Here is a 24768-nt window from a genome sequence, read left to right on the forward strand (position 1 = left end):
GAGGGCATCAAGTACGTACCAGGAAAGTTAGGTTTGCTGAATTAAAGTGGGTCTAACACCTTATTGCTCTATGGCAATAAATCCACTTGAAAAGAAAAGAAAAGGAGACTTTTTGCCTTTGGAAAAGAGATGGAGAAATGTGCAGAAAAGGGCAGAATGAACAAATAACCAACACCCCACAAATAAATAAGCAGAAATGCTTTTTGTCATATAACTGCCCCATAAGCAAATTAGAATGAATACTCAGTAAAGACTGCAACAGTGCAACCATCATGTAAAGCTTTCTGCCAGCAAATCAAGATATACTGAATAAACAGGTTGTAAATTGCATTAGTTTACCAGGAGAGTGTTTTGCAGATGCTTAGCAAGCCCTTCAAACTCTTAAATTCTTACCTTTTATTTTTTTATTTAACACGTACACACACAAACACACATTGCCTCTTCTTTACAGTTTTAAAACTGATTCACAAACTAAACAAAAACAATAATCCAGCTGGACTGGATTAAGCTCTGTGTTTTCAGCCTGTATCTGTATCCGATCTGCATAAAATGAAACCTTAAGGAAGCAATCCTCTGCAAGACTTTCCTGGGAGTAAGCCACATTGAACATATTAGCATATCTTTCTGAGAAAAGCTGCATAGGACTGCCTGGTAAGAGTGGAAATCCTATGTATGTTTACTAAGAAGCAACTCCGATCTCCAACTGTGTTTACTCTTAGGTAAGTGTGCATAGGATATTAACCTTAGGTTTTTAAGACATCATTTAAAATATATGCATGAAGCAGGTATAAGCCTCAAGGAATTCCTGATGGGTGAAGAAAAATATGCTGTAGTGTGAAATTCTATTGGGAAAAGTATTTTCCTCTTGCAAAAACTGCAATTAGTTGGAGCGCCAATGGAGACAGTTCCTCTGTTTAGATCTTGTTGTGGCGCCTGCCCTCTTCTGGCTGTCTATGCATCGTCTGCCTTTTAAAAATAAATACAACCCCTACCTTCAAATCTTGCAAGGCCTTATGTGGAAGAGATTCAATAGAGTCAAAGGGGTAGAGACGTGTGCACAAATACACTTCTTTTGTTTCTCATACTGTTGTTTTGGTCAGACAGGTTGTGCAGGTTTTCGAAGTCAAATCCTATAAAACTTGTTAACAAGGAGAATCACAGGCCACTTTCACAACATGCAGGGAGGGAGCCTTGAACTTGCCCATCATTAGGCTGAGCAAGCACACACAGGACACCAGGTCTCAGCCTTGCCCAGCATAAACACTTATGCAAAGTTTATGCAAATCAATGTCCTTATTTGCCCCTTTTTTGGGCAGTGTGTAAGAGTTTTGTGCTCCTCATTTTCCTAAGGAGTGAGAAGTTCCACATCCACTGGCCATGCTGACTGGGCCTGATGGAGTCCAACCACATCTGGAAGGTGACAAGTTGCACAGCCAGCTAGCCCTTAGCCCTCTTCTAAAATGACTTCTATTGCTACCTGGGTTCTAACCATAACCAGTCACTTTTCCATTGAAACTGAGCTGGATAAGCATATCAGCAAGACAGCGACAGCAATGGCTCACCTCTCCGACAGGGTCTGGGAGAGTGTGATGCCAGCATCCAATACCAAGAGAAAGGTTTAGCACACTGTTTTATGGCAGTGAGCCATGGGCAACTTGCACCCACCAGGAGCAACACCTCAATGCCTTCCACATGTGCTGTGTCAGGAAGATTTTGGGCATCATGTGGCGGAACAGAGTCTCAGACAAAGATGTGCTCTTCCAAGCCTACATTCTGAGCAAGTTCACATTTCTGTCCCAGCCACATCAATGTTGGCTAGGTCATGTACACAGAATGGAAGATGGCAGGATGTGCTTTATGAGGAACTGGCCTCAGGCACCAGACCTGTTGGCAGGCCTCCCCTGCATTACAAAGATGTCTGCAGATGCGACACAAAGGTTGGCAACATCAACCCTGACCTGTGGGAATCCCTTGCAGTGTGTGGTGGCAGACAGGTTGCGCATCCATAGCAGTGACCAGAGGAGGAATGACCACTGGGAGGAGCACAGAGAGAAGAAACTCTATGGTGCATCTGCAGCAGCAAAACTGGATGCCTTCATCCACCTCAGCTGCAATAAAACATGTCTCTCTCATATTGGTCTTTACAGCCATAGCAGGTGCTATAACTATGCAATTCTTTGTCTTTATCCCCGATGGAGCACTCTTCCATTGTCTCTCGAGACAGACAGATTGCAGCAATAAGTTACCTAGAGCACGAATTTCTTGGCTTGGTCCCTGCACCCATCCCAGGGTAGCAGGCAATGAGGGATGAGTCACTTCGCCAGTTCCAGTGGCTTCTCTCACTCAAAACATTCAAGGAATATCTCCAACTATTCTCTAGTCATTGCAGTTCCATTAAAGAACCTTCAACCACCCACCCATTCCAAGACAGTAACATTCCTTTGCTAATCCCCCCAAATCTATGATCCAGCATCACTTCAAAGTGAATCCACAACAGTAGAAATATTGGGTCTTTTTGAGTAAGGCATCTCTCTCTGCATGTGTGCCTGTGTATTTGTGTGTTCTTGTGTTCCCAAACCTACACTTGCCAAATTAGACTTGGTGGAAGGATAAAAAAGGAAAGGCTAATGGGAGGAGGATTTGCAATGGACAGTGAAAGATTTAAACTTTTGCACTGTTTCCCCATGTGCAGTGCCTTTCTCATTCACTTTCCAATTACAGTGGAACCTCGGATTAAGAACTGAATTCGTTCTGGAGGTCCGTTCTTAACCTGAAACTGTTCTTAACCTGAAGCACCACTTTAGCTAATGGGGCCTCCCGCTGCTGCCGAGCCGCCGCCGTGCGATTTCTGTTCTCATCCTGAAGCAAAGTTCTTAACCCGAGGTATTATTTCTGGGTTAGTGGAGTCTGTAACCTGAAGTGTATGTAACCTGAGGGACCGCTGTAAATAACATTGAGCATTGTGTTTAATGGCAAGCAATTGCAGACTGTTGCAATGAATGACCCCTGCTGGCCAGTGCATTACATTGCATATGTATAAAGCAGTATGTTTTGGTAGCTGAGCAAATCCTCTTTTCCCGTCAGTCTTATACGCTATTAATAAGGAACCTTGGGAACTGAAAATTGTGGCGTTTAAATGTTTCATAGTGGTATATAATTGTGAGGGTGAAGGGTGGGTTAAGGGGTTCATATAGTGATAAGATTTGGGAAGAAAGAAAACAATATATGAAGTTCATCTAGGATCTCTATTGTATATAAACCAGTGGTCCAAGTGAGGATGGGGATGAGTATGGCTGCTTGTCCTTCTGCACTGCGGTCTGTTCTAATTTTATTTTGTTTTTATCTTGAATAGTTTTAAAACTTTAAAGTTAGTTGGCTCAGCAGTTAATGCTAATTGTTACATAGAGGCAATGAGCATATCTGTTTTACTTCTATGTGGGGTGAAAAGCCATATATTTCAATTGAAGGCGTATGGGAGATACTCTGCAGTTTGGACAGTTTTAACATTGCGTGAGCACAGACCCATAGTGCTTCAGTTAAAGCATCCAGAACTCCAGTGCCAAATTTAGTCCAGAAATCTTTGCTTGACTATTGTCCCTCTGTTGAATCCACCCATTTCTGCTCTCCATGCATTGAGGCCTCTTGGCAGGCAATAGTCAGCCACAGTGATGGGTGGATGATTCTTTTCCTCCAAGAAGGCCCAGATGTTCAAAAGCAGAGTGAACCGGGTGGGGGGTGGAAGAGAGACAGAATTCAGCTGAGCTCTTCCAAACTCACTCCGGTTGTAATTGGCTCCAGACTTCAGCTGGCTGCTGCAGAATTGCAGGGCCAGGGTGTTTAACCGCAGGGCTACAGAGCCTTGGCACATGTCCTGCTCCAGGAACTCTATCAAAGCCGAGAGGCCGTCCCAGCCCTTTGGATCCAAATTCATCCCAAATGTTCCAATTATCGAGGCCTCCCACCAGCATCTCTTGGCTTCTTGGCTCTGTGACAAAAATCCACAGATGAGGAGAAGCAAACATCCACGCCTCATTCTGTCAACGCGCCAAGACAGAGGCTGAGGCCTTGGAAACTTGACTTGAAACAGGGACTGGCAGCATCTTCTAAACAAATGTTTCTCTCCCCCCCCCCCCCACCCAACACCACTTCCCAAGTATGGTGAAGTTGGACATCAAGGTACGCAAGCGGGGTGTGCCAAAGTTGCCTTTTTCTTGACCCTAGCCATGGAGTTGCATGGTGTGCCGTGTTGTATTAGCTATACCCCAAATTCCTGACTCTTGCCTCCCTCCCCCTATTCTTCTAGGAGCCTAGGGGAAACTGCTGCAGGCCTGCATTCAGGACCCTGTCAGGGGGCAAAACGTAAATCCTTTGTGCGACTAGAAGTCAGAATGGGTTAATAAGAGTTGAAATGCCAATGCAGCCCCCCCCCCCATTTTTGGCAATTGAGGTTGGCAGCACAACCTTGGGGGGGGGAGGTTTCACCCTTCCCCCTGCACCATTTTCTAATGAAAATAGCCCTCCCCCTGTGTCAGCAGCTAAGCTGTGGCTGCTCAGACGTTGGTGGACTCCAACTCCCATCAACTGCAGGAAGCATGGCCCGTGGTCTGGGATGATGGGAACTGTAGTGTGGCCGCATCTGGCAAGGGGGACAAGCTTCCACGTCACTTAGGGAAAGCATTGGGGTACAGAAAAGGGAAATGGTGGAGGAGGAAAGAGCTAGCTAGCAGACACACCCCGGCACACACCATGAATCACACAAACACCCCTCCCCACCGGTGCTTTTACAAAAAATTAAGAGTGATGTCCATCTGAGTGGGGGTGCTCGTGTAATCTCACTGTATACAAGTTGTACAAATGACAATAAAGTATTTCAATTTCAATTATGGATCTCTATTATCTGATTCGGTTTAGCCCTTCACTTCAGCAAGAATGCAATGCCACACTCCTTCTGATCATGCCATTTTATTGCTTTAATGCTTTTGTGTAAGACAGAAGAAGAGTGTTTTTGGTCAGGGTTATGGCTGCCAGCTGCCTCGTGGAGAAAGGGGGGCTGAGAAAGAAATGGAAAGACCTCCTCGTGTATCTTTGTGGGACTGCACAAGTGGCCGCTGGCAGATGATCTGTGTCTCTTTCCTTAGCAAAAGAGAACATCTGCAAATGCGTCACAACTCTCTAGAGCCTCCATGCTCCTAGTTTAAACTATTTGGAATAGATAACTCTTGCAGGCCAAAAGGCCAGGCAAACCGCATTAGCTACATTTGCATAGTTCTTTTCTCAGGCACCTACCTGCCCACCCCAGAATCCTTCTGTGCCCACTGCCGCCCCACATGGTGATCTGGTTAAATGGGCAGAAGCTCCTGCCATTGTTGCTGGACTCCAACTCCCATCATCCCTGACCATCAGGCATGCTGGCTGGGGCTGATGGGAGCTGGGAGTCCAACAGCCTCTGGAGCGCCATATGTTCCTAACCCTGGGCCAATCTGACACAGGGAGCTTGGAAAATATGGGACTGTCCCACAGGATCAGGTTGATGTCATGGATGGGATGAGCCAATACTGCACAGCACAGTCCGAATTCTGATCTGCCTCCTGCCCCCATTGGCTGCTATTTTCTGGAATTTGAATTTATAACAAACAAACAAACAAACACACACACACAGCCAAACAATACATATAGTAACACTTCTAGTTAGACTTTGCAGACAAACTGCCAATCTGAGCCATCCTTTGTAGTTGGCGTCTTTTTAACAGTGCTCTGATCTGCAGGATTAGCAGGCAATCCCATTTTGCTCCATCTTGGGGCAAGTGTGATGCCTGATTTCTGCGTTCAAAGTGCTGTTGAAGGGAGCAGGTTCAGGTTCTTCTCTGCCTACCCGGCAACCCTACATTGCTATTGCTGTTAGCATTGCAGGTGTCAGTACACCCCACAGATGTACATTGTAATTCAGTTTACTATGGGCTAGGGCTCTTTCAAGGCCCCTCTGCACTGCCAAACCCTCAGCTGAAAAGCAAGCATTACATTGCTTAAGGATTTGCAGCGCACTCCTAACCATGTTTACTCAGAAGTAAATCCTATGAAATTTAGTGGGGCTGCTTCCTGGTAAGTGAGTTTAGGAAACTGTTACTCAGACTCAGGCACAGCAATTTGGTGCAACAGAAGCAAAATATTAAGCCAATTGTATGCATGCTGCACTGAAATTCCACCTGCTGTCCAGTTTTGAATAAGGAACACAATGCACATTTTAGCCCATGGCTCAGGTATGATCCAAGGCTGGGTACCTGGCTGTGCTTTTCAATACACAATTGTGGGGAGTGAGAAGCGCAAACAGGATTTGCTTTGCAAAAGTCACACATCAGCTTTGGAAAAGAACTTATAATGCCACCACACAACCTAAGGCTATGTGCAAAACAGCAAACATCCCCCATCTTCTCTGCAAGTCTCTAGTAACATTTGCCCTACTGCCCACTGCAACTGAACACTGAAGTCCAGCTTCTTGCAACCTAACTAATGTGGGCTTGCAGCTAACCATGGAGAGAAACCAGACCAGCCTGCCCCAACCCTGTGCCCTCCAGCTGGCTGTAGGACAGCAGAACTAAAGGACTGGAAGCCCTCCACACACACACACACACACACACACACACACACACTTGTTGTCATATCTGAGATTCTAAGCTCTTCAAAGGCTGTTTGAAGTTGTTCTGCTCCAATAAGAAAAAGGAATTTGTGTGAATTTACTGATGCCATGAGTTCCCTGCAGCCAAATCCACTGACGGCTTCAGACAGGTAACCAAGACCATGTGTGTACTAGACCAGTTCTTACCAGGGGGGCAAAAACACACACTTCCTTGGCTCAGGAGCTCCCCAGCCACAGGGGTTTCTCCCTCCCTCTCTGTCTCACACCCACACCCCTCTTGGCTTCCCTCTGCAAGAAATACAGTCAGACACCTTGTACTGTTTCCCCCCTTTATTTATAACAAAAGTGGCATGTGGACAGTCTTCTCCCAGGCAAGCCGTTTGTGCACTGACTCCCCAATATCGCGTGTGCACACACAGAGGGGAGAACAAAACACACGCTGGTAAAAGTTATTTCCAAGGGCTGAAGCAGGGGAACAGAAAGCAGCCTATGAATTGTACTGCAAAAGCAGGGCAACATCACAAGGTCCCATCCCCTAATGAGCCGAGGGCCAAAGTTTCCATGGAGAGCAAAGGACAGAAGGTAGGGGTGGCCAACCTCAAGCCCTCCAGATACTGTTGGACTCCAGCTCCCATCATGCCTGGCCAGTGCCCATGCTGATGTGAGCTGGAGTCCAGCACTTGGAGAGCACCCTGTTGCCTGCCTACACCTGCATGCACTACAGATGGACCACTGACTTCCCCTGCTGGTGTGGCAGATTATTTTTCACCAGTGGCCAAGTCCTCTTTAGCTAGTCACCCGCTCTCTCATTATCCCTGCTTGCCCCTCATTCCATTAAACGGGCCACGAGGCAACAGGGTTTGCCCTTTTGCTTCTCCTGTATTTGCAAATAGATAACAATAGGCAGCCACCAATTTTCTTCTGTGCTTCTCAAAGTTTCTTGTTTTCAGGAGGGGACAATCAATGGACATCATCACGTGCTCCACATGGGGCTGTCATTGGAGATGGTTCAGAAACGTAAAGCTGGCAAAGAATGCTGCTCACCAGCTCCTGGTTGTGGGCAGGAAGTTGGAGCATCACACTGCACCGCTTGTTTCTAGGCCCAATTCAAATTGATGGGGATGAGTTCTAAAGTCCTAAATGGTTTGGGTCCGAGTTACCATACCTTTACAAATAGCTGTGCCTGCATTACCCTGCCAATCTCTTAAGATCTACTTCTGAGGCCGTTGAGATGCCCATTTCAAAAACAATGAAGCTGTTACAAAGTGCAGGAGGCCGCATGAAGAATCCAGAATTCACTGAAAGGTGGGAAGAGTTGCTTCCTTGGGTCTCCAGGCATGTCGCATGGGAACTGCTTAGCATTCTTTCATAGGCCCAGATTTAGATCTGCAATAAGCTCACATTCAGTGGGTGAACAACTCCTGCATCTCCAAAGGGGACACATGGTTCTCATCAAGTTGCTTCCAGGCAAACCGAGAAACAACAAGGGCCAGCCACCACTTAAATACCTGGGGAGCATCCAGTGTGCAGGGTCCACACACTCAGAGTATAAGGATGTAAAAAGTTTATATAGAGTGGATCCATCCCTTAGTCACATTGTCAAGTTTAAGGTTATGTTAAGAAATCCAGGCAGTGCGTCCATCAGGCCTAGTTTGGATGAGACCTAGGTTACCAGACACAAGCTGATGGGTACAGCTCTCTGTTTGAGAAGAGATGGGGAGCACTCAGCAAGCCCTCTGTGCCCAACGGAAAGATCAGCACTGCAAAGGGAAAAGGTGTGAGCCGGGGGGTGGAGAAGAGAAATGGCGCCACAGAATCTGGTACTAGCAAAAGGTTCTGGGTTAAGAATGCAGTGGGAAACCCTCACAGGTGTTCAGATGCAACAATTCAGATCCAAGTGACGCAGAGATTCCGAGAACCCATTCCTTCTTACAAGATCACACCCATTGCATAGAACCAGCTCTGCTCCTGGCCAGGCTTGATCTTAAAAGGCTAAGTGTTACAATAATAAAATGCAGATGTGATGCTATTTAATGCAACCACCAGTGGCTATCTTGGAATTCCTTAGTCGAAGTCCATTTTCAATTGATGGGGGGGAGGGCTTCAGTGGCCCCCCAGTTACCGCTAGACTCCAACTCCCATAATTCCTGACCCCATACTGGCTGGGGGCTGTTGGGAGCTGAGTCCAAGAGCTTTTGGGGCGAAGGGGCACAGGGGTACCCCAGCCACCCCCAATCCTCAGGCATGAAACCTCTTCTTCCACTGACCCATCCACTCACCCCCACGTGCAAGAACCAAGTGGCTAATTACGTATTTTGGTCCAAACACATGTGTGAGACACAGATGACACACTCAGAACTGACTGGAGCATTAGAGTCTAAATAAATGCTTTGTTTCTGCTTTATAATGTAACAGTTTTAGACAATGGATACAAGGAACACATTAGCAGCTGACCCTTAAAAGGGGGGCTGGGCTGTGGGGTTTGAAGGGTGTTTTATGTCCCTTCCAAATTCCATGGAGCTAACCCTCAACAGCAGGGACAGTGTCAGCACAGGCACACAGCTTCACCTGAACCAGGTATGGGGAACTCATGGTCCACCTGTTGTTGTTGGACTACAACTCCCAGCATCCCCGCCCACTGGCCATGCTGGCTGAGGCAGTTGGGAGTTGGAGCCCAACAGCAGCTGAAGCACCACAGCTTCCCCATCCCTGGTCTGAATCTCACTCTGAAACAGCAAACCCAACAATTTAAAAGGAGCCAGGAGAAGAACTGGGGGCAAGGGGACTATTTTGGGCACAAAACTCCCCACGTTCTTCCTGCCTCAAAAGCCATGAGCAACAGCAAGACGACAACGGGTTCAAAACAGTTTCCTCTTAAAATGGATTTGTGCCTTGCGCTTATGAAAATACATCTCTCTGTGAAAGGAGTCCCTTCCTTTCTTCACCTCCTTGGGCTTTCACCACACACCCGGCAGGCGGCAACAAGACAACGGCTATGAGTGGCGATGGTGGCTCTGCCTGTTTCTTCAGCCTTCATGTTGTTCCCCACCACACCAAAGTACAAGAGGGAAATGTATTGGGCCCAGGAGGACTTGGACCAGAACCTTGGGTCTTGCTGTGGACCTTGAACCATCCCTCCAAGCTGGAACAAAACGCTGGTGAAAGTTAAAAACACACACATACGCACGAGACTGAGGGTGCAAGCCAGAGCGACAGGCTAAATGGAATAAGGGAGAGCGCCTACGGAAGCCAGCAGAGGGGGGGAAAGCAGAGGTGGGCGTCGGCTCCTGCTCTCGGCCTCCTAGGGGTCGTCCTCCTTGCCAGCACCTTCCTGCCAGGGTCTGTCCAGAGGGGGCCTCCCCTCCTTCCACGTGCCTCCTCTCCTTGCTGGAGTTTAAAAGTCTGGGTCTTTATTAGAAGTCACTGAGAATGCTGATGTCTGCAAACTCATTCCTGTACCGATGGGAGTACAAGCTGAGGAGGAAGGCCCACTTCCAGGAGATGAAGCTCCAGACACAGGACAGGTAGTAGCTCTTTGGGTCTTTCAGGGCTAAACAGAAGAACAAGCACCATTAATAATGTTAAACAAAAGAGAGAGAACAGAGCCTCCCTTGCTCATTACTGAAGACTCCACTGGATGAGTTGCCACAGCCAAAGGAAGCCAATAGAATAAATGCCTCCTATGGGAATCACCAGGCAGGATGGGGAACCTGAGACCCTCCTGGTGATGCTTGGCTCCTGCTCCTTTCAGCTCCGGCCGGCACAGACAATAGTCAGGGGTGATGGGAGTTGCAGTGGCAGGAGGGTGCGCAGGATCCCTTTCCCTGCATTTTGGAATGCCGGCACCTGAAGCTTCAGAAGCAAAAGCAAAGCTCCCCTTGGCTCCAAGTTGAAGCTAAAGTGAATCCCCCTTCAAGGCAGGTTCCCTAGCAAATTCCCCTCCCCAGTACACATGGAAACACTAAGTAATGCGAATGGGAATATATGACCTTCTCTTATTCTCAGTTGGACTCCTGCTAGTCCATCTCTCCCAGTATTGTCTATTCGTAACAGTAGCATCCATGTAAATCAGGCTGGTCCAATGCGCAGCCCAAGGGCCACATGTGGCCTTCAACGCATTTTCTGGCGGCCCTCAGCATGCCACCTTCCGAAAGTTGGGCAGGTGAGACGCTGGGCTTTGGGAAGGAGGCACAAGGCTCTGACAGGGTCCTAGAGTCTTCCCTCCACCTTCCCAAAGCCCAGTTAGTGCTTTCCCAGCTTTGGAAATGAGGGAGGGAGGGCTCTAGGACCCTGCCAGAGCCTCGTGCCTCCTTCCCAAAGCCCAGAGCCTCATTTATCCACCTTTGGGAAGGCAGCATGCGGGCGCATGTCCAATTTTGGCCTTGCTCTCCTCACCTCCACAACCAGGCAGTGTGCGGCCTGTGGGTTCAAAACACTCTTACAGCCCACTTGGTATAAAAAGTTGGGCCATCCTTCTGTAAATTCTTAGTCACAGAGACATTTTGGAGCCCTGCTCCCTAAGATTCTTCTGGCTGGAGATACCCAGCTCAGAACCTGAGACATTCTGCATACAAAGCAGCAACTGTGGCTCATCCCTCTATCTTTTGAACATGCCAATTTGCCTTCGACCAAGCCAGTCTACTGACCCATCGAGCTCAGTGCAGATTGCTCTTTCCAACAGCGAGTTGCCAAAGCCTCAGGCAAAAGGTCCATTCCACCCCCACTGCAGCTGGGTGATCCTTTCAACTGGAGATGCCAGGGACTGAACCGAGGACCTTCTGTGAGCAAAGCAAGTGTTCTGCCACTGAGGATTATGGACTGCAGAATTTTCGGGGAGCAAAATTTTGATTTTGCTTGTTTTGCTTTTGGGGCCACACAGAACCTACTCAGCTCTTGCTATAGCTGAACAGCAAATGCCCCCCCCCCCCAACTTACACTGATGCTGTGAGATGGCCAAGGCCAGGAATGTGCAGAAGCCCACCAGAGAGATGATACCAAAGAGAACGCCGACAAAGAGGAAGAACCTCAAGCCTTTCAGCCACGTCCTCCAGTAATCCTGCACGTACATCACATGTGTGATCAGGGTCCAGAGAGCCAGCACCCCTGGGGGAGCAAAGAAGGAGAAGAATCAAGAGCAATGGCAACACGAACTGTAGGGCAGATCATCCATCTCCACACAGGTCTTAGGCCAGGAGTGGGGAGACTGTGGCTGCTGCTGGACTCCAAATCCCATCAGCCCTTGACCATTGGCTGTGTTGAGGATGATGGGAGTTGGAGTCAAGAAACAGCTGGAGGGCACTACACTGTCATTAAACAGAACAGAAAAGTCTGAGCAGGAAAAAATATTTTTCAAAAACCCACCAAACACCTATTGTGGTTCTCTTCCACAATAGGTAGTAGTAATAATAATAACAATAATTTTATTATTTCCCTAGCCACTCTGGGCGGCTTACAGCACATATAAAAACATAGTAAAATGTGAAACATTAAAAACTTCCCAATGCAGGGCTGCCCTCAGATGTCTTCTAAAAGTTGTGTAATTCTTCATCTCCTTGACATCTGATGGGAAGGCGTTCCACAGGGTGGGTGCCACTACTGAGAAGGCCCTCTGCCTGGTTCTCTGTAGCTTCACTTTTTGCAGTGAGGGGATCAGCAGAAGACCTTCAGAGGAGGACCTCAGTGTCCAGGCTGAACGATGGGGGTGGAGACGCTCCTTCAGTTATACTGAGCTGAGGCTGTTTAGGGCTTTACAAGTCAGCACCAACACTGAATTGTGTTTGGAAACATAATGGGAGCCAGTGAAGATCCTTTAGGACCGGTGTTATATGGTGCCGGCAGTCACTCCCAGTCACCAGTCTAGCTGCCATATTCTGGATTAGTGCACACCTTTAGATCTCACCACTTCAAATAAAATCAGGGAGAGGACACAGTGGAAGGAATGCCCTCCTGTGGTGAAAAACAGCGCTGCAGCCATCAGCACTGGGCGGGGGGGGGGGGGCAGGGACTGAGTGCAAGATCTGCAGCTGTTTCAGGGATGTACTGAGGGATCAAGCACAGGTTTGAAGACAAACCTATGTAAAAGTGCCTGAGCTTTGAGAAGCAGCATGGAGGTGATCACTGTTCCTAGAACCAGGTGTTTTTATCCTTACAAGAGGGGAAATTGAGGGGGGGGGGCATCCATTTTTACCAGTTCAGCCAGCCAAAAGAGGTTACTCTGTCTGAAGTCTGAAGGGCTTGTATTATGTGCACTGATGTGATTTTGGCATTGCATCTCTGGTGTTCAGACCAGGTGTATTCAGACCAGGGCTGGGGAACCTTTGGCCCTCCAGGTAATGTTGGACTCCAACTCCATCAGCCCCTGCTGGCCGGGCCAAAAGATGAAGGCAGCTGCAGTCCAGCAACATCTGGAGAGGCAGGGATCCTCCAGCCCTGGCATAATTGTTACACCCACCCCAAGCGGGAAGTCTAGCGTGGAATGTGCCCCTGGAGATGCTGCTGGACTCCAAATCCCATCAGTCCTGCCCAGTGGCTGTGATGGCAACTGTAGTCCAAAGGAACTGGAGAGCACAAGGTTGGCAAGGGCTGTTCTGGAAGAACCATGGATGTGCAATGAGACAGGATTCCTGCAAGTTTTAAGGGGTGGGGAAACAGGAAGTTCCGCAGTGCTTTGCTAGCTCTGAAGAAGGGGAACCCAGACTGCAGGTGCCGATTTCCACAGAGAGGCTACAGAAACACAGGCTTCTGAAAACAAAGACCACCACAGCCAACCACAAATGAACAGCCACACCCTAGGCCAACCCCAACCTCTCTCACCACCAAAGGAACACAAGTGAACAGCAGAGAACCTGCACAAGCAACGCTGACACCAAACCCCACATATAGTAAGTAAAATAGAAACATCACCACCCGACCCCACCCCCACCCATCTTTCCCCCCTCCACCTCTTTCCCCCTATTCTTCCTCAACAAATGAAACCGATTTGTAAAAAAAAAAAGTTACCTGGAAAAAAAATACGAGAGAGAGAGAGACATTGCACACACCTTTGTAAATCAAGAAAATCTTTTTTAAAAAAATACATTGAAAAATAATATTTGCAACATTGCTGACAAACCAAAAAAATAAAAGAAAAGGAAAAGAAACAATCTTCTGGTCTACATTTAAAATAATATGGATGGTTTTTAAAAAATGCAGGGTCATTCCAGAGGCTGCTTCTCTCAGCAGGAAGTGTGTGTGGTCAGAGGCTCCCCCTCACGTGTCAGAAACTGATTCAGCACCCAAGGCTGCCTCCTTGCGTTAGGGGACACCTGACGCTGCACTTCCCAAAAACCATGACTTTGCAAAGGAATCTTTGGAAGGGAAGTCTTCAGAGTGACTTGGCAGAAAATGCTGGGCAAAACGAGAACTCTGCACAGCAGCCTCCAAAATTGAATTAACCCTGACAAACTAGGCACAGGGTTGAAGGCACTGCTAGTAACAGCATTAAAGACCTTTCCAGTTCTCCAACACTCAGATAAAAAGGGTTTAGGGTCTTTGTTATCTAAGCCGTCCTATCACCCCACTAGGGCAGAGTGGTGGCAACCCTTCCCCTGCAAAACATCTGGAGTGTACAAATGCCTCCTCTGTGTCTTCCTGCTACCTGACTCCTGGGGACAACAAGCAATTGTGAGAAGGCTGTTCAGCTGAGCATGATCTATTTGGTCCAGATCCAGGACAAACAAACCCTTGGCAGGCTCAACTGGGTAGATCCACAATACAGTTGTTTTGAACTTTTTTGTGTTTCTTTTGGTCCTTTTCTGCATGCTGGAATGAGATAAGTGACATCAGCAACTGCCTGGCTGGAAAGGAGGAGGAAGACATTCAAGGGAGGAACCATTCTGCAACCCAGCGCTGCCTCCTATCCCTAAAGACAGTGATCCTTTTGGCTCACACCCATGCAGCCTTGCACCCGGACTCCTTTCTTGGTAAAGTCTCGGCCTGCATTCCTGAAACGGAACAAGAAACGTTTGAGATCATTGCTCAAGACAGAAGTAGCCTTGCCTCCTTCACATTTTCATGCACCCTGCCAAAAACAACCTTCAAGATCATGCCTCCTGATAAATCTTTGCCCCTCTAGAAGCTCCAGCTGTCAGAGACACCCCCAATTTGAGCATCAACACTCCAGCAATAGCCTAATTTGAGCCCCAGGGCTCCTGCAATGCCCGCAATTCTCACCATGTGTTCCTGCCGGCAACTGCTGCTGTTAGAAATCACCAAAGCAGCCAGCTGGGTTAACAGCTTTGAATGCGTGAAGGCACCCTTTGGCACAGCGGTGGCTAAGAAGTGAGCCTGAAGGCAAAACTGAAAGGAGATTTCACACAGAACCTTCACCAATGTGGCATCAGGTTTGACGAGTAAGTCCTGAAAGTGATGAGATGCACGCAGTCTAACGCTGAAGCGCCATCCGGGAAGCCTCTTCTCACACCCACACAGGGAGCATTTCTTTGTAGAGAATTTTACATATGAGCATATAAAGCAACCTTCTACTGGAGGCTGTTGGCAATTGGAGTCCAACTGCATCTACAGATTCTCCATTCAGTCTACAATGACTGCTAACAACTCTCCAAGGCCTCATTCCAGGTATTCCACAATGCCTAACTTTTCTACAGTTGCACATGCTTGTTATACATTTAGGTGCCATGTAGACAATATTTCCTGGTTTTACAGAATGCTGCCATCTACCTAACCAGGCGCTGTTGGGCTCCAAATCTCCTCCGTCCCAGCCAGCCTGACGTGCGGTCGGGGTGACTGGGTGACCTTGGGTTACTTGCCATCTCTTAGCCTAACCTACCTCACAGAGTTGTTGTGAGAATGAAGTAGAGAAGAGGAGAACCATGTACACCTTGAGTTCCTTGGAAGACAAAGGTGGTACATAAAAACATCTGGAAGGCCACAGGATGCCCATGCCTGACCCAATCCCTTGAATAACAGGAACCATCTTGCTGCAAAACAATCAGTGCTCAGGGAACAGGACAGCTTGAAAGGAGTGTGCCCTGTACACGATACAACCCCCCACTTTTGCACAGCACACACCATTGTTTGCTTCTCCAGTCTTTCACATCCACATTGAACTTTTTATCCACTTGTCTGGCAATGTCTCCCTTTGGAGAAGATCTTAATCCAAAGCCTTGCTTTATCCAATCGACTGAACTACCTGCCTGACTTAAAAATAGCAAAAAAAGCTTCTTAAGAATGAATGTCATCGTCCTGCAGGTTCATTCCAAGAATCAGGAGAGCGGCTTCCGCCTTAGAATCATCGAATCATAGAGTTGGAAGAGACCACAAGGGCCATCGAGTCCAACCCCCTGCCAAGCAGGAAACACCATCACAGCACTCCTGACATATGGTTGTCAAGCCTCTGCTTAAAGACCTCCAAAGAAGGAGACTCCACCACACTCCTTGGCAGCAAATTCCACTGTCGAACAGCTCTTACGGTCAGGAAGTTCTTCCTAATGTTTAGGTGGAATCTTCTTTCTTGTAGTTTGGATCCATTGCTCCGTGTCCGCTTCTCTGGAGCAGCAGAAAACAACCTTTCTCCCTCCTCTATGTGACATCCTTTTATATATTTGAACATGGCTATCATATCACCCCTTAACCTCCTCTTCTCCAGGCTAAACATGCCCAGCTCCCTTAGCCGTTCCTCATAAGGCATCGTTTCCAGGCCTTGGACCATTTTGGTTGCCCTCCTCTGGACACGTTCCAGTTTGTCAGTGTCCTTCTTGAACTGTGGTGCCCAGAACTGGACACAGTACTCCAGGTGAGGTCTGACCAGAGCAGAATACAGTGGCACTATTACTTCCCTTGATCTAGATGCTATACTCCTATTGATGCGGCCCAGAATTGCATTGGCTTTTTTAGCTGCCGCGTCACACTGTTGGCTCATGTCAAGTTTGTGGTCAACCAAGACTCCTAGATCCTTTTCACATGTACTGCTCTCAAGCCAGGTGTCACCCATCTTGTATTTGTGCCTCTCATTTTTTTTGCCCAAGTGCAATAGTTTACATTTCTCCCTGTTAAAATTCATCTTGTTTCTTTTGTCCCAGTTCTCTAATCTGTCAAGGTCGTTTTGAAGTGTGATCCTGTCCTCTGGGGTGTTAGCCACCCCTCCCAGTTTGGTGTCATCTGCAAATTTGACCAGGATGCCCTTGAGTCCATCATGCAAGTCGTTGATAAAGATGTTGAATAAGACCGGGCCCAAGACAGAACCCTGTGGCACCCCACTAGTCACTCTTCTCCAGGATGAAGAGGAACCATTGATGAGCACCCTTTGGGTTCGGTCAGTCAGCCAGTTACAAATCCACTGAGTGGTAGCAGAGCCTTCCAGAGCTCCACTCCCCAATTCAGTGGGGCACTTCCTTGAGATCTGAGGGGAGCTCCCATCGCATAAAGCAGGCATGAGGAAACTGTGGCCTTTCCAGAGGAGACTGGACTCCTAATCCCTGACCATTATGGAGCTATTCACACCACGTAGGTCTCAAAGCAGTGTACAATAATAAAAAAACACCACATACAATATACATCATTTAAAACCTCAAGAATATAAAACCTCACAAACTTCACAAACTAAAACACTATGTAAAACATTTGAGGTGCATTCAGGGTGCGAAGACCTCCTGACATAAGAGTTTTGATCAGAGTCTGAAACTGGGTGGGGGCAGCGCCTAGTTAGGTAGGATAATGTAAGTCAGCACACTTTGATAACACATCAGGTCATCTTGGTTCTTATAGGACTGTCTTGCACTGCTTCAGGCTGCAGGAAAGGGCTCTGATGCTCCTACCCTTTTCTATGTGGAAGGAATTTGCTTTCTATGGATCAGCATTCAGTCATGTGAGCTGCCATCGGCTGTCTGAAGGAGCACAGCTCATGGATTTCTCCCCTCAACCACTTACTTAGTTGATTAAAAGCAACTAAACTGCTTAATATTCTAAAATTGCTGAGCAGAAGGAAAAACAAATGCAACCGTTTCATTAAAACAAGCTTCAACATATCTGTAAACTACTGCAAAACTGAGCTGTAGAGAACACATATGAACAAAAGAAGAGCCTGCTGGATCAGGCCAACCCTGTTCTCACCGTTGCCAAGCTGTGGGAAACCAGCAAGCAGGATCTGAGCACAAGAGCCCTCTTCCCTCCTGTGGTTTCATTCAGAAGCCTTGCTGCCTCCAACTGTGGAGGCAGAGAGCAAAGAGGTTTATTACAGCACAACCTTATTATGAGGCATCCTGTCTTTGCTGACTCTGGGAATGGATAATATTGAAAAAGGCAGATATAATAGATTTGGAAGGACATGACAACAGATTTGGATGGCATGCATACTTATGGTATGAGAAAGCTAAGGTGCATAAAGGTTTTCAGAATCATCTAATAAGAAAATCAATCTTTCTGGTATGGGAAAAAGCAAAAAACACCTTGGTGGCTTTCCCCTTTAGAAATAATATCTTTGAAAAAAGCGAATATGAGAATTAATTGGCTGACATATAGAGAGCTGGTGAAACTAAAAGATTATGATGAGATAAGGGATTTAATAATGGACTGGTTACATTTTCACCAATTAAATGATATATTTAAGATAGATAAAAAGAAAGGTTTTAGTTGTGAATTATCAAGATTTCAAAAAGATTTGTTAGAAAATAATGTTAAATCATTATCTAAAATGTATAGCTTGGTTTTTAGAGCGGCCCACAAAAGATGAATAGGTCAAGTCAGCAAAGTATTTGGGACATAATATTCAGATGGCAGATTGGGAAAGGTTGTGGAAATCAGATTTGAAATTTACGGCATGTTGTACACTGAAAGAAAATTATATGAAAATGATGTACCGGTGGTATTTGACTCTTACTAAGTTAGCAAAAATGTATAGGACAAGTTCAAATATCTGCTGGAAATGTAAAGAAAAAGAAGGTACCTTTTATCATATGTGGTGGACTTGTAAGGTAATAAAAGCATTCTGGGAGATGATACATAATGAAATAAAAAAATGCTTAAAATAACTTTTGTTAAGAAACCAGAAGCTTTTTTATTAGGAATTACAGGTACTGACATACCAAAGGAGCAGAAAATACTCTTCATATATGGAACAACAGCCACCCGGATGTTATTATCCCAGAACTGGAAAGAAGACAAAGTCCCTACCAGAGAGGAATGGCAAACCAAGCTGATGGGCTAGGCCGAGATGGCAAAGCTGACTGGAAAACTCAGAAATCAAGAGGATAAAAACTTTATAAAAGAATGGGAAAAATTTATAAGTTATGTAGGAGACCACTGTAAGCAGATGGAAACAAGAGCAAGATTTTGACTCACTTGTAGTGTAAAAATTATTATGGACAATATGGTTTGCTACAGATCAACATGCAGTTGTAGATGTTTAAAATGAGACCCCCATGGAGGAGATGGGGGGAAGTCTTGAGATTCAGGGAATCTCTTTATATAGATATGTTTTTACTAGTTTGTGTTCATTTATAGTTTGTATTTGTAAAACCAATAAAAATGATTTCATAAAAAAACCCAAAACCAAAACATGTTTTAACTGGCCTGCCTCTGCACTGCCAAACCAAACCAGGGTATAAGATTCCCCATCTGGGCACAGCTCCCACATAAGGCACTCCACAGCCCAGAGGATCAGCAGGAAGCTTTCACTTACAGCTCACAGCGTCTTAAGACAGAAGACTGCAACCTAGCAAAATTTACTTCCAACTGTCAGAATGCTAGACACGGCAGATGGGGAAAAGCTCATTAATGGGTGGGTTCTCCTGCATTCTCTATGGATTTTGCACAAAGTCGCATTCATGTCATACATTTAAAGCACCGTGATACCACCTTCCCCTCCCCAAAGAGTCTGGGAGCTGTGGTTTTTAAAGGGTGCTGTGAGCTGTTAGGAGAGCCCAGGTGCCCTCTCAGAACTACGATTTCCAGAGTGACTTACCAAACAATCCCTCTTCACAGGGAGCGCTGGAAAGTACAGTGATGTCAATGGCATCATTGTGCTTTAAATGTATGTTGTGAACGTGGCCATAGTCACATTGCACACAGACATGCGCAGGCCTGTGGGATTCCCACCACCAGTGAGGGCCAGAACACCCAGCCAGTATGAAGGCATAAACTCCAGGATGGTGTCTAGATTTGCTTCTGGCCTTCTGCCTCCAAAAATCAAGCCTACACCTACCTGCATGCTGAGGTCCAAAAGTAGAGCAGGGGTGGGTGCTATTGGCCTACAACGCCATCATCCCTGACCACTGCTGATCAGGGCTGGTGTTCTAACAATATTTGGAGGGCCACGGGTTCTCAACTCAGAACACAACACGTTCTAATAGCTTGCAAGGATTAGTGGCAATATATAAGTAGCCGTTTATATATGACAAATGGTAGAGCTCATGCTTTGCATGCAGGTCTCCAACCTCAGTCTCAGGGTCAAAATAGATTTGAAGGATCTGGGGACTGGGAAAGGCAACAGCCCAACACCCTAAAGATTCGCTGTCAGTAACAGTAGACAGTACAGTACAGTACCTTGTTTACAACCATAATCCGTTCCGGAGGTGCGGTTGTAAGCCAAAACAGGCTGCAACCCAAGGCACACTTTCGCCAATGGGGCCTCCCCCCCAAAATTGGTTGTAATAAAAATAAAAATGGGTTGTAATCCCAAAAAAAGGGACACACATTTCCGGGTTTGACGTGGTTGTAATCCAAAACGGTTATAATCCAAAGCGGTTGCAAACCAAGGTACCACTGTACTGCAGAAGATGGAACAGAGGTCTGACTCTATATATACAGTCCTTCAATGGCTGTGCTCATTTCTCTCTGGTCGGGGACAGAGGGTGGCACTTGGGGGGAACTGTCGTCGTGCCACTCCTTGGTGTGTGGAGTGCCGCAGGGTGCGATTCTCTCCCCGATGCTTTTCAACATCTTTATGCGCCCCCTCGCCCAGCTTGTCCGGAGTTTTGGATTGGGCTGCCATCAGTATGCTGATGACACCCAACTCTATCTGTTGATGGGTGGCCATCCTGACTCGGCCCCAGACACACTGACCAGATGTTTGGAAGCTGTGGCTGAATGGTTACATGGGAGCCAGTTGAAGTTAAATCCTTCGAAGACAGAGGTCCTATGGCTGGGACGGGACGATATGGGATGGGGGGGCAACTCCCATCTCTTGCGGGGGTGCAATTAGTGCCAGCACCGTCCGTTAAGAGTTTGGGTGTAATCTTTGACACCTCCCTTTCCATGGAGGCGCAGATTGCAGCTATAACAAAGGCAGCATTTTTTCATCTCCGCCAAGCTAAGCAGTTGGCTCCTTACCTCTCTCGCCCTGACCTAGCCACTGTGATCCACGTGACGGTCACCTCCAGACTTATTGTAACTCACTCTACATGGGGTTGCCCTTGAGACTGACCCAGAAACTCCAGCGGGTGCAGAATGCCGCGGCGAGACTCCTTACGGGGTCCTTGCCACGGGAGCACATTCACCCGGTGCTATACCAGCTGCACTGGCTCCCGGTGGAGTACAGGATCAGGTTTAAGGTGCTGGTTTTAACCTTTAAAGCCCTATACGGCCTAGGACCCTCATACCTATGGGACCGCCTCTCCTGGTATGTCCCACGGAGGACCGTACGGTCTTCAAACAAAAACATCTTGCAGGTCCCAGGCCACAGGGAGGTTAGACTGGCCTCAACCAGAGCCAGGGCTTTTTTGGTCGAGGCCCTGGTCTGGTGGAACGTTCTGTCACAAGAGACTATGGCCCTGCAGGACTTGACATCTTTCCGCAGGGCCTGCAAGACAGAGTTGTTCCACCAGGCCTTTGGCCAAGGCACAGAATGACCTCCTCCTTTGGTAATCCTCATAGAACTCTAGCCCAATGGTTGCCATTAATTTGACTCTGAATTGATTTTAGAATGAATTGATTTTAAAATGTATTTCAATTAATTGATTTATGTAAACTGTGTTATTTTACTGTTGTTAGCCGCTCTGAGCCCGGCTTCAGCTGGGGAGGGCGGGATATAAATAAAAATTTATTGTTATTATATAGGAGCTTCATATGTACTTAATAAAGAAATGAATATGGAGAAAAAAAGAAATGAATATGGCTGGCTAAATTCCTCAATCCTTTTAAATGTGTGGGTGGGAGGGGGTGGTGTGTGTGTGTAGTGTTTTTATCTTGTATTTTTATACTGTGAACCACCCTGAGATCTATGGATGAAGGGTGGTATACAAACTGGATAAATAAATAAAATGTAATTAAATGGCAGCTGCCTTTCCCCAAATAAACAAAGTCATCAATCCTTCAGAGACGACTGTCAAGTTTTTTCTATTACAATGCAATTTGTTTTACCGTGCTTCTCATTTAACTTGGTAATATCCTTCCTAACAGGGTAATAATGATCAGGTACTGAAAAACATTTCTAGGCTCCAAAGGCAGCACCTGAGTCATCCCCATCCCTTCCAGGACTGGTTATTCTGGTTCCCATTTTACAGACAGGATAGCCAAGGCCAAGGGATTAGTGTCACCAATGTCACAAAGTCAGAGAAGCTGGGATTTGAACTTGTGCTCCTCCAAGTCCCAAATCTCTCTGGTTTAAACCGGTTCATCATCAATGCTTTCAGAACCATGTTCAGAAATTCACTGGGGATAAAAGAAAGAAAGAAAATGAATATGATTCTCATGAAGGTGATAACGAGAGGGTGACAGTTGCCCTGACAACTACTACAGAAGTACAAAAAGAAAGTAGCCAAAATCCCATCATGCCATGCTGTACCCTGACATGACCTGACAATTATACGAGACACACGGTTTTCTCCATGCTGCCTACCTACAAGAGACGATTGTGATGCTGGACAACGGGGAAGAATGTATTCAAAAAGGCATCAGGAAAATACATGCATTGCACCACAAACAGGCTGCATGCAACTGCATTTCTACATGCAGGGAGAAGAAGTCACGCTTAGAGTGGCCCTGAGTTCAACAGGTGCCAAGTGCTGAAATTCCTTTCTTTTAAGCCCTGTCTTAAAACTGCTACTTGGTAGTACAAAGCTGCTAGCAATTTAATGCCAAAACCAAACTATTTTTAAACATCAACATATCCATATTTTTGTAGAAGGTTGGATCCTAAATATTAGGTGCCCTGGTGGCTCTTTAAAGCCTAACAGCCAGTGAGATGCAGCAGTCTGAGTGTCAAACCAGGACCTGGCATACTAGGGTTCAAATTCCCATTCTGCCCAAGAGGTGATCTTGGGCCAGCCAGCATCTCCCAACCAGACCTACCTCACAGGGTTGTTGCAAGGACAAAATGAGGAGAGGGAGACTCACACACAGCACCTATAGCTTCTTGGAGGAAAGATGCAACATACAGTGGTACCTCGGGTTAAGTACTTAATTCGTTCCGGAGGTCCGTTCTTAATCTGAATCTGTTCTTAACCTTAAGCACCACTTTAGCTAATAGGGCCTCCTGCTGCCGCCGCACGATTTCTGTTCTCATCCTGAAGCAAAGTTCTTAACCCAAGGTACTATTTCTGGGTTAGCAGAGTCTGTAACCTGAAATGTCTGTAACCTGAAGCATATGTAACCCGAGGTACCACTGTAAATGCAGTAATAAACAAAAAATTGTCTCCCCCTCTCCGCACACAAATTATCATACTGCCTTTAGTCTGAAGTATATGTTAGAGTGCTGTTAATGGTTACAGGGATAGGCTAGGAGCTCTTTGGGCATCAATGGGCCAGTTGCTATCTCAGCCTACGTCCCAGGGTTGCAAAGAATTAAAATGTCACTCTGAGCTGTTGGGGTGGGGGGTAAGGTAGATAAATCTAACTAAGGACTGCAATATCCCAAGTACCGCCTCTCTCCATATAAATAGCATCCGAGTCCCGTCTTCAGATGATGATAATAACAACAACAACAACAACAATTTAAAAAACCACAGATTAGCTACAACTTGTCACATTTATACTCACAACAAGGGCAACTGGTAAGTATTACAACTAGAAAAAGCACTTAAAAGAATTCAAGTGACCTTTAGCACCCGGGGAAAGAACTGTAGGGACACTCGGTTGTTGTTTTTAAGGCTCTCCGGTTGGGGCAGCGAAGGGGAAATAAATCCAATGTGGATTGTCCCGCGAGGCCAGTTTGCAAATAACCCTCCTCTGGCTGCTCAGAAAGTTTAGGTGGCCGAGAGTCCCCCAGGCCCCCTTCAAGCTGTGGCCCCGCCGCACAAAAGCGAAGCAAGCTCGCCGCGGACTCGGAGCGACGAAGCCCCGGCGAGAAGGGGAGGGCGCGGGAGAGAGGGGCTCCCCGGAGCGGACCCTTCCCCAGGCGGGCTTCCCCTAGGGGCCGGGGGGCCCTTGGAAGGCGAGGCTGCGCGGAGAGTCGCGTCTTACCGGAGAGCCCTCCGGCGGCGGCGGTGTAAGGCTGCCGCAGGCTGGGCGCCAGGTTCCACACCAGGAAGACCGACAGCCCCGACACGCTCCCGGCCGCCGAGTAGGCCAGGCGGATGCCCAGCTTCCGCGTCACCGCCATCGCCCAGCCGGCCGAGCGAGCGAGGTGCCCGTCCGAGGCCGCCTGCCTGCCTGCCGCTGCCTGCCCGGCTCCGCCTCCCTCGCCGCCCCGGCGGAGACGCCCCCTTCGGCAGCGGCGCCCAGCGGCCGGGGGGAGGCTCGGCTTCGCGGCCAGACGCGCCTCGAACTTGCCCGGAGTCCGGGCCGGGGGGGCGGGCGGACGCCCAGCGAAAGGCAGCGGGGCAACTCCTTCCTTGGAGGTTTTGAACAGAGGCTGGAGGCTCAACCACGTCGTGGATGCTTTAACTGAGATTCCAGCATTGCAGGGGGTTGGACTGGATGACCCTCGGGGTCCCCTCCAACTTGACAATTCTATGATTCTATAGTGACTGGCTCAAAGTGTGAATTGGAACCCAGATCTCTCCTCTTAACTGCTTTGCAATCCTAAGGGGTGGTGGTTGTCTTTTTCAATTCCGCCCTGTATCAAATCAAAACTTTATTGCAGTCCAAAGACCCACCAAACAATTTCAAAACTACTGTACAGTTTAACTGTATCTGTATCGTTTTAACTGTATCTAGTTTTTTTAATTTAAAGTTGTTACTTTTAATCCCCTCATTTCTGC

General features: G+C 47.2%; 1 protein-coding gene and 1 long non-coding RNA gene across 2 annotated transcripts in view; one reads left to right on the top strand and one right to left on the bottom strand.

Moving 5' to 3' along the window:
- Positions 1-8481, top strand: part of LOC308468541 — a 53495-nt gene extending 45014 nt beyond the window's left edge. The window contains exons 6-7 of the long non-coding RNA XR_013981707.1: positions 1-8232; positions 8348-8481. This is a non-coding gene — a long non-coding RNA (uncharacterized lncRNA). The remainder of the gene's footprint in view (positions 8233-8347) is intronic.
- Positions 6947-24211, bottom strand: SLC48A1 (solute carrier family 48 member 1). Its single transcript, XM_080990698.1, has 3 exons — positions 24029-24211; positions 11570-11737; positions 6947-10184 (listed from the first exon to the last, which is right to left on the bottom strand). Exons 1-3 carry the CDS (start codon positions 24165-24167, stop codon positions 10048-10050), a joined length of 444 nt encoding a protein of 147 aa, XP_080846824.1. The 5' UTR covers positions 24168-24211; the 3' UTR covers positions 6947-10047.
- Between the last annotated feature and the right edge of the window lie 557 nt (positions 24212-24768).

The sequence above is a fragment of the Podarcis pityusensis genome (genome assembly GCF_964106645.2).
Source record: "Podarcis pityusensis genome assembly, chromosome: 2".
Classification (NCBI taxonomy): domain Eukaryota; kingdom Metazoa; phylum Chordata; class Lepidosauria; order Squamata; family Lacertidae; genus Podarcis; species Podarcis pityusensis.

What these genes read in the sequence shown, in the direction of transcription:
- SLC48A1 (XM_080990698.1), bottom strand. Translation starts at nt 24,167, where the DNA reads ATGGCGGTGACGCGGAAGCTGGGCATCCGCCTGGCCTACTCGGCGGCC. An exon ending in CGCCGCCGGAGGGCTCTCCG is followed by an intron (nt 11,738 to 24,028) that starts GTAAGACGCGAC and finishes TTGCTCCCCCAG; the next exon opens with GGGTGCTGGCTCTCTGGACC. An exon ending in GGCCATCTCACAGCATCAGT is followed by an intron (nt 10,185 to 11,569) that starts GTAAGTTGGGGG and finishes TCTTCTGTTTAG; the next exon opens with CCCTGAAAGACCCAAAGAGC.